Below are 13,770 nucleotides of genomic sequence, written 5' to 3' on the forward strand. Positions count from 1 at the left end.
GGCATATTGAGTACAGCACTGTAACAGCATCATCTTTCAGGATTTGAAATAGCTCAAGTGTAATTCCATCACCTCCATTAGCTTTGTTCATAGTGATGCTTCCTAAGGCCCACTTGACTTCACATTCCAGGATGTCTGGCTCTAGGTGAGTGATCACACCATCATGATTATCTGGATCGTGAAGATCTTTTTTGTACAGATCTTCTGTGTATTCTTGCCACCTCTTCTTAATATCTTCTGCTTCTGTTAGGTCCATACCATTTCTGTCCTTTACTGAGCTCATCTCTGCATGGAATGTTCCCTTGGTATCTCTAATTTTCTGGAAGAGATCTTTAGTCTTTCCCATCCTATTGTTTTCCTCTATTTCTTTGCACTGATCACTGAGGAAGGCTTTCTTATCTCTCCTTGCTATTCTTTGGAACTCTGCATCCAAATGGGAATATCTTTCCTTTTCTCCTTTGCTTTTCGCTTCTCTTCTTTTCACAGATATTTGTAAGGCCTCCTCAGACAGCCATTTTGCTTTTCTTTTTCTTGGGGATGGTCTTGCTCCCTGTCTCCTGTACAATGTCACGAACCTCCGTCCATAGTTCATCAGGCACTCTGTCTATCAGATCTAGTCCCTTAAATCTATTTGTCACTTCCACTGTATAGTCATAAGGGATTTGATTTAGGTCATACCTGATGGTCTAGTGGTTTTCCCCACTGTCTTCAATTTAAGTCTGAATTTGGCAATAAGGAGTTCATGGTCTGAGCCACAGTCAGCTTCTGGTCTTGCTTTTGCTGATTGTATAGAGCTTCTCCATCTTTGGCTGCAAAGAATATAATCAGTCTGATTTCAGTGTTGACCATCTGGTGATGTCCATGTGTAGAGTCTTCTCTTGTGTTGTTGGAAGAAGGTGTTTGCTATGACCAGTGTGTTCTCTTGGCAAAACTCTATTAGCCTCTACCCTGTTGCATTCTGTACTCCAAGGCCAAATTTGCCTGTTCTTCCAGGTGTTTCTTGACTTCCTACTTTTGCACTGTGGTCCCCTATAATGAAAAGGACATCTTTTGTGGGTGTTAGTTCTAGAAGGTCTTGTAGGTCTTCATAGAACCGTTCAACTTCAGCTTCTTCAGCATTACTGTTTGGGACATAGACTTGGATTACTGTGATATTGAATGGTTTGCCTTGGAAATGAACAGAGATCATTCTGTTGTTTTTGAAATTGCATCAGAGTATTGCATTTTGGACTCTTTTGTTGACTATGATGGCTACTCTATTTCTTCTAAGGGATTCTTTCCCACAGTAGTAGATATAAAGGTCATCTGAGTTAAATTCACCCATTCCAGTCCATTTTAGTTTACTGATTCCTAAAATGTTGATGGTCACTCTTGCCATCTCCTGTTTGACCACTTCCATTTTGCCTTGATTCATGGACCTATTCCAGGTTCCTATGCAATATTGCTCTTTATAGCACTGGACTTTACTTTCATCAAGAGTCATATCCACAACTAGGTAACCTTTAATGAAGCTTGGTAATCTTCATTAAACGTATCATGAGGATAGCCTAATGAATTTTGTCCTAGCCCCTGTCAGATTATTCACAGTGGCCACTGGAGTGGCTATGTGTGAGAAAATCTTCCATATACATACTAGGGGTACATATTGTTGACAGACAGCTTTCTTTACATCTCTAACACTTCTGTGTGACTTAAGACATCTTTTGTTCTGGACTATCTTTCCAATAATGTTAATATATTATAGCTAACAGACTTGGAAAATATAGTTTCTGGGTGTTTTCTTGAGGTGCAGAAGGCAAACTTTGCGTTCTGGTATAAGAAAATAATGACTTCCTCTGGAGCATAAATCGAGCAATTTTTTAGCAGTCCTTTTAAAATGTAGGGTTTCCTACGCCTTCCAGTTCCCAAGGGGGAATTCTTCTCTATGGAACTTGAGGGCAAAGGGAAATAGATACGAGCATGACATTTCTGCTGCATGACAAGTAATAAATGTCTCATTTCTTCTGCCAGCATCCTTGAAAGTGTGGCAGCCTACCCTGTTAGATTGCATGCAGGATAAAATCTCAGATCCCTCACTTCTCTGCATTTAAAAATTTAAGGCAAACTATGGGCTTTATGTAAGGAGACCCAACTAGTCAATTCTAAAGGAAATCAATTTTGAATATTCATTGGCATTACTAATGATGAAACTGAAGCTCCAATACTTTGGCCACCTGACTCATTTGAAAAGACCCTGATTCTTGGAAAGATTGAAGGCAGGAGGAGAAGGGGACAACTAGAGGATGAGATGGCTGGATGGCATCACTGACTCGATGGATGTGAGTTTGAGCAAGCTCCGGGAGTTGGTGATGGACAGGGATGTCTGGCATGCTGCAGTCCATGGGGTCACTGAGCAACTGAACTGAACTGATGGGCTTCCCAGGTGGCACTAGTGGAAAGGACTCTCCTGCCAATGTAGGAGACATGGGTTCAATTCCTGGGTCAGGAGGATCCCCTGGAGTAGGAAATTGTAACCCACTCCAGTATTCCTGCCTGGAAAATTCCATGCACAGAGGAGCCTAGCATGCTTCAGTCCATGGGGTCACAAAGAGTTGGACACGACTGAGCATTCACACACACATGCTTAATAGAAACCCAAATAAATTGATTCTTGGTTATCAGTGCCCCCTTGGTTAACCATTTGTTAAATGCCAACACATTTCAAACAGGCAACAAACCAATATAAAAACTTCATGGCAGACTGATCCAGACTTTTTGTTTGAGGCAAATTTATCAAGACAGTTTTTTTTTTTTTTTTAAGACAGTTTTATATTCACTTCTTTTATAGCAATTGTAATTCCCTGTAAAATTCAAATATATTTCTGATCTCTCCTAGACTAGGGACCATGTTATATCTGTCTGTGTACATATGCTGGAATCAAGCACGGTGCCCACCATACTGTAAGCGTTCAGTATTTGTTGGCTGGGAGTGAAAAATAAGTTTGAATAGATGACTACAACTCTTTTGCAGATATCTTAAAGAGGAGTATTAAACTTAATCCAAAGGAACTACTGTTATGACCTAAATAAGATGAAAAGGAAGTACTGGTTAGATAAGCCTTGCATTTGTAAATAGGAATGTAAAAGAAAGAAAGAACACACAGAAAGCAGTGACACTTTGGTAATTTGATTATGTCATCTGAAGTTGCTAAGATTATTTGAAAATTAAGTGATGGCAATTAAAAAAAAAACAGTGAAAACTATCAAAGGAAAGAAAAGTAACAATGCCTTCATAATTCATATTTAGCTTTAATTCTTAGTCCCCTAAACTATAATCTCTGTATTAGAAACAAATTTATCCATTTAAAACAAATAATACATTTAACTCCTTTGCTCAAAACCCAGTAAAAATTTTCTATCACATTTGAAAAAAATTCAAAGTTCTTGAAATCATATTGTGGGCTTTATGTGGACTGTTCCCCGATCATTTGTATGTTTCTTCCTGGTCTCAGGTTATTCTCCACTACTCATCAGTACTGTGCTGTGTTGTGTTTAGTCGCTCAGTCATGTCCGACTCTTTGCGATCCCATGAGAGTAGCCTGCCAGGCTCCTCTGTCCATGGGGATTCTCCAAGCAAGAATACAGGAGTGGGTTGCCATGTCTTCCTCCAGGGGATCTTCCAAACCCAGGAACTGAACCCAGGTCTCCCCCATTGCAAGCAGATTCTTTACCAGCTGAGCCATCAGGGAAGCTCATGAATACTGGAGTGGGTAGCCTATCCCTTCTCCAGGGGATCTTCCTGACCCAGGAATTGAACGGGGGTTTTCTGCATTGCAGGTGGATTCTTAACCAGCTGAGCTACCAAGGAAGCCCACTAATCAGTTCTACTTCTTGTGAATTTTGAGTTCGTTTAGTATACTAAAAAATCCCTGCTTTTTTCAATTCCATACCACTTAGCCATGTATAGTATTACCTGATGGCTATCCCTTCACTTTATTTTCACATCTCTATCAAAATATTTCACCTTATGCAGGCCTTCTCTGATCGTAAAATCAGATTCTGTGCTCTCTTAATTTTTTCTTATAAAAAATTTTATAACCATTTTCAATATGTAAAGAGGGAAACTAGAGTTAAAGAGTGAAATTTTATTATTTTAAAAGGGTTAATTATATAATGACTTAACTGTTCTAAATGCATATGCTCTAATACATATCCTCAAACTATGAGGCCAAGTTTGACAGAACTAAAAACTGATTTAAAGAAACCCACCCATGTTTGATCCTTAGATTGGGAAGACCCCCTGGAATAGGAAATGGCAAATCACTCCAGTATTCTTGCCTGGCAAGTCTCATAGACAGCGTGACCTTGTGGGCAACAGTCCATGGGGTAGCCAAGAGTAGGCTATGACTGAGCAGGAAACACACACACACAATCATAATAAGAGATTCTAGCATTCTTGTCAATAACTGATAGAAACCTCTCCAAATCACTAAAAATAAAGATTTTTTAAAATACAACTATCAAACGAAGTAACTGAGGTTTTAGTAGCCATAACACCTGAAAATGCACTTTCAAGTATATCTGGAACATTATCCCCAAAAGATTATGTGCTAAGACACATTTTTAAGAAACAAATAACATCAATCTTACATCTTCCAGAAAACCAAACTCTTCCAGAAAACAGAAACATAGGAAACATTTCCTAATCAAATATAAAGGTCGACACAATGTTGACATCAAAATCTGAACAGAATTCTACAAGAAAGATTTACAGGCATAGCTTATTCTTGAATACCAAGGCAAAAATCCTAAAAAAAAATATTAGCAGAACAAATTTAGTGGTATATAAAATTATAATACATTAAAGCTAAGTCAATTTGTTCTAGGAATACATGGTTTAATGCTTGAAAATCAATGTCATAAGCATACAAAGTATTTGATAAAATCCAAATCATGTATAGAATCATCAACATCATCATCATACATTAACTTCTTGGAAAGGTAAGAAGATGCTAAGGAGGTTAACTCAGTCAAATATAGAGTTTCTAAAAGAAATCTATATTAAATGTCTGACTTTGTAGTGGAAGTTTTTACTCTGAGATCAGGAACTAGCAAAAGATGACTTCTAAAATCACCACTATTTAACATTGTACTGAAGGTACTAGTCAGGACAATAGAGCAAGAAAAATAAACAAAAGACATAAGAATTAGAAAAAAAAAGAAGAAAACTGGCATTATTCTCAGGTGATATGATTATGGGTACAGAATATTCAAAAGACTTGAGAGATAAGTAAGAGATTTCAGAAAGTGGCTGGATATAAGGTTGGTATACAAAAACAAAATAATATCAGAAAATGTCAAATATCTAGGAGTAAATTTAATGAAAAATGTATAAGAACACTATGAAGAAAATAGAGAGTATAGTGGGTAGAGATTTTAAGTTAAATAAGTGATGAATTATTCTGTGTTCATGAATGTAAAAATGCAATATTCTAAAAAAAATCAGTTCTTCCAAATTGACTTATAGATTTATTACAATCTCAGAGAAAATTCAAACAGTTATTGTGCAAATTAGGATCATTCCAAAATCTGTACATAAATGAAATGGATCAAAAGTATCAGAGTAGATGTTTCTTGAAGAACAACAACAAAGTTGGAGCTCTTTTAAGACTAGATAATAAAATTTATCATAAATTATGTAGTAGTTAGAGTATTAATATAAGGATAAACTATAACAGAATGACAAGAAAAATTAAGAGAACCCATGCAGAGTTTCCTAAATTTAAATAATGCAGTAATCCATTGTAATCCAACAGTAATCCATTATAAAAAGTATGGTCTATACAACCAATAGCTGTGGGTCAATGAGACAATCAAATGTGTATCTTTGGAGGAGAATTTGACCCCCTACTCACTCTGCAGGCAAAATTTAATTCAAGATGCACCACAGATTTAAATGCTGAAAGTTAAGATATTAAAGTTTCTAGAATATCTTAGTGAGCTGAGTAAGCAAAGATTTCTTATATGTCATGAAAACAAAAATCTTTTGTTTTTAATTTAAAATAGAAACATTCTGTTCATCAAAATAAACCACAAAGAGAGAAAAAAAGGGAAATCCCAGAATTTAGAGAATATTTTTGCAAGAGAAAACAGAATAGTATTCAGATTATAAAAAGCACCCCTACAAGTCAATAAGAAAAAAGATGTACAACCCAACTGAAAAATGCACACAAACACTTGATCATGTCGAAAAAGTAGATATCCAAAGGCCAATAAGCAAATGAAATGGTATTTAACATTATTAGTTATGAGAGAAATGCAAATTAAAACAACTAGATACCACTACAAACCTACTGGATTGGTAGAAAATGACATGAAAATACAAAGTTTTGGTGAGGATAAAGCTCCTCTGAAATTTTTATATTCTGCTGATAGGACTGTAAATTAATACAATCACCTTAAGATGCTGTTAGACACTAGCTACTAAACACAGGTAAATTATATGACTCAGAAATTCAGTTCTCAAAAGAAAGGTGAATATGCACATCAAAAAGCATGTACAAGAATGTTCGTAGTGTCTTTAGTCATATAGGCAACACTAGAAATAACTCAGTAACAAATAATCCATCAACAGTATATAGACTTTTAAAAATTGGTATATTCAATAATAGATTAAAAGTAGTATATTCTATATTCAAAAGAATGGTATATATGCAACTATACTCATCCACATAGGTGAGTTTCACAAACATAATATTATGTGAAAAAAGAGTAAATACTGGATGATTCTACTTATTGGAAGCCCAGAAATAGGCAAAACTCATCTATGATGATGGGGGTATGACTACTATGGAAGCACAAGGAAGTCTTCTGGGTATAGTCATATGTTCTCTACCTTAATCTGAGTGGTAAATATGTAAGTTTGACTGTATAGAAAAGAGGAAACGGAATGAGCAAGACTAAGGATGTAAAAGGTAAGTGCTCTGTATGATAAGAGGGTGCTCAGTGTGATTAGAGTATGTGGACGCCATGGATGGGAAGAAGTAAATATGTCTGCAGAGTTTGCTGCCTGATTATTGAACCCTTGAAAAACAATTTAAGGAGGTTGTTCTCATTTTGCTAGGCAATAAATAACTATAGTTGTTGAACAGGGCATAAATAAGCTCAGTTATATTTAATGAAGAATAATTGATGAATTATTAAATTAATAAATGAAGAATTATTAATGAATAATAATTTAATGAAGAATATACAACCTGATTGTATAAATCAGGTTGAAGAATATACAAGAATTCTTGTAAATATTCTATGATCACATTTACACACTATACAAGCTTGTATCCTAAATGAAGATGTTAAAAAATTAGAAGCATAATTTTTCAAGTGCTATTAAAAAAAAATCCATAACAGAGTGTTAACAAGATGAAAACCTTAGAACCTGGTTTAGCTCCAAAAGACCAATATTTTAAGACCAATATCCATATGTTGTAGCTAGCACTTACTTCATCAAATGTAAAATCTTCTAAATCTATTTCTTCATATTCTTCTTCAGATTCTTCATTCTTAATAGACTCTAGAGCTGTTGTCAGTTTCTTTCGCAAAAGAAAGCCCTTCCAAACCGCCTAAACAAAAATTTAAAGCATGTTATACAGGGTTATAGATCAAACTCTAAACCAGATTCTCTGTGTTATCCCATTAGGAAGATAAAACATCTTAGACCTTAGTTTAATGGCTCGATAATCTGTTTTTTGAACTTTATGTGACATTTAAAACTGCAAGATAAATTAAATGACTGCTTGTGTCTAAAGTTCTGAATCTCAGGGGACTTCCTTGTAGTAAGCAGAAAAGAATCTTTAAAACTCCCTCAACTGCACATGTAGGTCAACCAATCAATTATCTGACAATCCCTCCAGGACCCATTCTAAATTAAGAAGAAAGAGATACAGAGGAAAACCAATTCTGTTAATTTTCAAATGATTATGTATAAAATAAACTAACATGCATTAAAGAAAACTTCAACATTTATAAGTGGCCCTATTAGAGACTTGGTATCCTGGCCCATAGCAATTAACTAATTTCATCTTTAAATAAACCAAGCACATGAAAATAGAATTAAAAACATTAAGATTCCTCAATAACCATGGAGGAATCTTGGAGCTTTCCTAAATTTAACTCCAAGAACACTAGAGCTTTTAAAAAATTAGTATCTTTATACACTGCTAAGCTCCAGGACATACAGTAAGTGTAAAACACAGGTAGAGATAAGTGAGTATTGCATGCCTTCATTTGTCTATGAAAACCCATATAAATATATAACAAACATATATTATATAACTTTATATATTTAAATATGTCATTTCTAATATTTATAAAGTGAAAGCATAAAGTACAAAATTAATTTCAAAAATTATTACCTATAGATATAGAAAACAGAGGGGAAGATATAGAAATAGAAGCCAGATATCTCTGAATATACACTTTGCTTAGATTTGAATTTGGAATTGTGCACATGCTTAAGAAAATTGTAACAAATAAATATGAAATAAAAGAAACTTCTGAAAAAATATATAAAGAGATTTTATGCTATGGGCATAACCACACAGAAGTTATTTAAAGTGACTCTGAAATAGATTTATTTGGCTATACTCCTAGTGAAATGCAATCAAAAGGTAAATTTAATTACAAAAGTTACCTTAAACATATTTTAGTAATCATATTGTTAGCAATAATACTGGTGTTGCTATTCTGTGAAATATATATATTGAGAAGAGGAATATACAAACAGATAATTGCCAGAACATATGTGACAATAGAAGTAACACACAATCTCTACAACAACCAGCCTAGTAGGTCAAATCTCCACAACAATTAGCCAAGAATGGTTAAGACTTGGTCAATGACTGCCAGCTTCCCTATTTTTGTTACTATTTCTATCTCAGGACCAAGTGGATCAATAAGAGATAGCCAAACCTACTTCCCCAACCAATCATGTAAGATGCCCCATTTCTAGCTGGCCAAGGGTGTATGCATGTGTGCGTGTGTGTGTATTTGTACACACACATGCACTTACATAGTAGAAACAGGACTGAATAAATGAGAAAAAAACAGACTATGGCAAGGGAGTCAGCCATCATTAGTTGCCTCTGGCAGAGACTCAATGACAAGGAAGGATGTGGGATAAATGTATATACATTTATACACAGTGATGAATACATGATTGTCACATACTAGGCTCTCACTAAATATTATTTTCCCAATTTCTTTTCCCCCTTGTTTATAAAAATTCTATTTACTTAGTTTATCAAATAAGAAAAGTGTGATATTAAACATCACATAAAGTTTAAAATGTATAATTAACTAAATTTTTATTATTTTGCCTCTAAAGATGAATTTTGGTATAGAAATAATATTCCAATACTTTTTAACTTGCTATGAATAAACTATAACCTCTCAAGAGAGTTCAAAACTCTTTCACGTGGAAAAGATCTCAATATGAATCAAGAACTTGAACAACACTGAATGGTAGAAACAGAAGAGAGGGTATCTTTGTGTGATGAGGAACATGCTTAAAAGTATTGCCTAAGAAAGTGGACCTGCTCACTTTAATTTACCATGTGGAGAGTACCATCAGCTCTCTGCCCTCGTTTTTAGTCTCATGCAGCTGGGTTGTTATTATAGACCTGGGTATGTCATGTACTGTGGGTGATTGACATAGGCAATCTAGCTACCTTAAAGGAAAACAAACTGTTTTTCCTTTCTCCCTCTTGTTTAAGTCTGTTTGAGCTTCAGTAAGGAAAGTGCCATAGACTTGGTGACTTACGCAACAAATGTGTATTTCTCCTAATTCTAGAGGAGGCTAGGAGTCTAAGGCACTGACAGATTTATTGTCTGGTGAGACCAAGTTTCTTAGTTCACACTGTGTCCTCACATGGTAGTAGGTGCTAGACAGCTCTCTGGGCTCTCCTCTATAAGGGCACTAATCCCATTCATGGGGGCTCCACCATTATGACATATTCACTTCCAAAAGACTCCATCTCCAAATATCAACACAATGGAGATAAAGTTTCAACTTAGGAATATCGTGGAGAACATAAACATTCAGGCAACAGAACCCTTCATTTGGGGATTTTTAAAACTCCTCTTTTATGATTCTTTTATCTGGCATTTATGCTCTCTTGGTTGCTAGCTACCTTTCAAAATGCTTTGCCTCAACATGGCAAATGGGCCTGTGATTTCTTCCTGCTAGGGAGGTACCCCAGTAGGGAGGTATCCTTCATATCCCTTCTTCTGATCTTGTGCTAACAAAGTAAAGAGCATTAGGGAAACATGCCTTCTTTCCCTGGATTATCTTTTTTTGTTGTTACATCATCTTCTCTTCTTCAATTATCTCTCCTCAACATCCCCTTTTTCCTTATACCATTAAGATACCAAGATTAGGTGCAGTTTTAGGGAAAAGAGACTATAACAGGAATTCTTTAATACAGACCTTCAGTGACAAGAGTGAAAGGACTGATTCATCATGTTTCACAGTGGATCCAGCCTAACTTATCAGGGATAGGACTTCTGCAGAGCTCTAAACTGTATTATACACACTGTATTTTTCTGGGGTGACACAGAGAGATACCTCCCTCCTGCATCAGTGGAGGGTCAGAAATTCAAGTCCAAGCCATGGGAAATAAAGGTAATATAAATGTGTAATCAGTGTTCAGATTCTTCTTCTAACTTACTTATTCATGTCAAGGTTTCCATTTTTTTCCCCTAGTCAATCAAGTATGATAAATTAAACTTTCTTTCTCACACATTCAAATCAATTCCCTGGCCAGAGTCCTATCTATATTAGATATACCTGACACCTTTTTCTTCTTTGTGAGTGATAGTCACTCAGTCATGTCCAACTCTTTGAGACCCCATGGACTGGGGCCCACCAGGCTCCTTTGTCCATGGGATTCTCTAGGCAAGAATACTGGAGTGGGTAGCCATTCTCTTCTCCTGGGGATCTTTTCAACCCAGGGATCTAACCGGGTCTCCTTCATTGCAGGCAGACTCTTTACAGTCTGAGCTACAGAAAAAAAGGACCATACTAAAAAGTACAAGGGAAGCTAGAATACCTAGGCTGGCTGTATGCTAGGACGAAGAGGAGAACTTGGGTTCTGGTGAGCAGAGAGCAGTCTCCACCACATCCTTCATGAATCTTCATTTTGCATTTAAAGGCCAGGCTCTTTCTACTATATCATATTCTGCTCTGCAGGATGGCTAGACAGTCTAGAATTCATATTTTTAAGATGAATAGTTTAAGAAACTAGATGATTGTACTGAGGAGAAAAGAAAACGAAGCTGAGTTGACTTCAATGATTTTAAGTGCCATGATATAAATCAGGAGAGACTTATTCTAAGTTGCAAAGAAAGACTGAATTACGCTTACTTTTGTTACAGACACAAACTTAACACAAGGATATTCAACAGATATAGTCACTGAGCTAGACTGTTTCATCAAATAATGAACTTTACTTTATTGAAGAGAATGAAGCAAACATTCATCATCAATGTTGAAAAATGTATTGCTCATCCACTGATGAGAGGAGGAAGTTTGAACTGCATGATATTTTCATTCCTCATGCAACAGAACAATATTCTGAGACCATAACTGAGGTTGGTTTCTTCCCTTCAGAGTTTCCTTGAATCCATTGCACTCCCTCCCCTCCCAAGCCATTCAGGCATCAGCAAGAGCTTTGTCTATGCACTGCCCTGAGGAATGCAGCCCAGAAAAATTAAGTCAACCAAAATACTAAATGTATTCATTAGTACTATAGCAAAGACAATTCTCTTGAAAAACTATGCCTTTAATAATGAAAACCAGCAACTTAGTTATAAGGCTATTTTTTCCAGTTGCTTATGCCAATACCTTCTAGGCATCTCTTAACTCCTCCCTGTCTTCCAAAATCACATCCCCACATACTAATATCACTAAGTCTACCTTCAAAGTATATATATATATATGCCCTCAGTATAAATCAACATATATTCTGGAATGCGACTTTCTCACTACTTCTGCACTGCTCTGGCCCATGCCGCCATCATCTACTATTTGGATTACTGCAATAGCTTCCTGATTTCACTGCTTCTACCATAGCCTTCCTACAGTATTATCACAACCTAAGTAACTTTGGTCATGTGGGTCCTCTGCTCAGATTCCTGTAATACCTTCCCATGTCATACAGAGTAAAAGCCAAAGTCTTTACAATGATTTACAATTTATAAGCCCTGCTCTTCTCCCTTCACCCCTCTGCACTCACAGTGCTTCCTCCTGCTCTATAAACACTGTGAGTATGCTCCTAAAACAATGCCTTTGAATCTGATGTTTCTCTGCCTGAAATATTCTTCCCCAACATACCTAATGGTTTATCTCTTGCTGCACTGTCCCCTTTTCTGGTCTTCCACATCTATTCTGTCTAAAATGATTAATTTTCCTTAGAAACTCCTATCTTGCTTCCCTGGTTTATTTTCCCCTTAGTACTTGTCACTGTCTAATACACTTATCTTACTTATCTGCACATCCTAGCAGGATATAAGCTAGTAAAATTTTTGTGCCAAATAATATTTACTAAATGAGTGAATAAAGGGAAACATTATATTTTTTAGTTACTAGAATTCAATTTAGGTGCAGTACCACATTTCCAGCCTTTATTTTATATATTTAATTTGTTGTCCTTTTCCACCAGGACACAAACTCTAAGAGGAAAGAGATCTTGTATGCCTTGTTCCTAGTTGTATTTCTTAAACCAAAAACAATGCTTGACAACCGTATGTTCTAAAAATTATTTGATGAGTGAATAAATAAAGGATGAAAGTGAACAGATTGAACTTCATTTTGAAATCTGGTCTTGGTGAATTCTGAATTTTTAACTTAAACGAGTGTTTAAAAGACTTTACCAATTAAGATGGGCTTCCCACGTGGCTCAGTGGTAAAGAATCAACCTACCAATGTAAGAGATGCAGGAGAGGCAGATTCCATCCCTGGGTCGGGAAGATCCCCTGGAGGAGGAAATGGCAACCCACTCCAGTATTTTTGCCTGCAGAATCCCATGGATAGAGGAGCCTAGTGGACCACAGTCTATGGGGTCGCAAAGAGTCAGACACAACTTAGTGACTGAGCACACACACAACAATTATTTTAGCAGATTTTCACATTCTTCTGTTGTTCCATGTCCAGTTCTAACTGTTGCTTCCTGACCTGCATACAGGTTTCTCAGGAGGCAGGTCAGGTGGTCTGGTATTCCCATCTCTTTCAGAATTTTCCACGGTTTGTTGTGATTCACACAGTCAAAGGCTTTGGCATAGTCAATAAAGCAGAACTAGATGTTTTTCTGGAACTCTCTTGCTTTTTTGATGATCCAGCAGATGTTGGCAATTTGATCTCTGGTTCCTCTGCCTTTTCTAAAACCAGCTTGAACATCTGGAAGTTCATGGTTCATGTATTGCTGTAGCCTTGCTTGGAGAATTTTGAGCTTTACTTCACTAGCATGTGAGATGAGTGTAATTGTGCAGTAGTTTGAGCATTTTTTGGGATTGCCTTTCTTTGGGATTGGAATGAAAACTGACCTTTTCCAGTCTTGTGGCTACTAGTAGGTTTTCCAAATTTGCAGGCATATTGAGTACAGCACTGTAACAGCATCATCTTTCAGGATTTGAAATAGCTCAAGTGTAATTCCATCACCTCCATTAGCTTTGTTCATAGTGATGCTTCCTAAGGCCCACTTGACTTCACATTCCAGGATGTCTGGCTCTAGGTGA

At 36.2% G+C, this 13,770-nt stretch overlaps 1 protein-coding gene across 1 annotated transcript in view; it reads right to left on the reverse strand.

Annotated features, from left to right (window-relative positions):
• The window catches only part of LRRIQ1 (leucine rich repeats and IQ motif containing 1), a 183,989-nt gene that overhangs the window by 82,685 nt on the left and 87,534 nt on the right, over positions 1-13,770 (reverse strand). The window contains exon 17 of the mRNA XM_043446604.1: positions 7,482-7,601. Coding sequence (XP_043302539.1) covers positions 7,482-7,601 — 120 coding nt within the window. The remainder of the gene's footprint in view (positions 1-7,481; positions 7,602-13,770) is intronic.

This window comes from Cervus canadensis, chromosome 25, assembly GCF_019320065.1.
Source record: "Cervus canadensis isolate Bull #8, Minnesota chromosome 25, ASM1932006v1, whole genome shotgun sequence".
Classification (NCBI taxonomy): domain Eukaryota; kingdom Metazoa; phylum Chordata; class Mammalia; order Artiodactyla; family Cervidae; genus Cervus; species Cervus canadensis.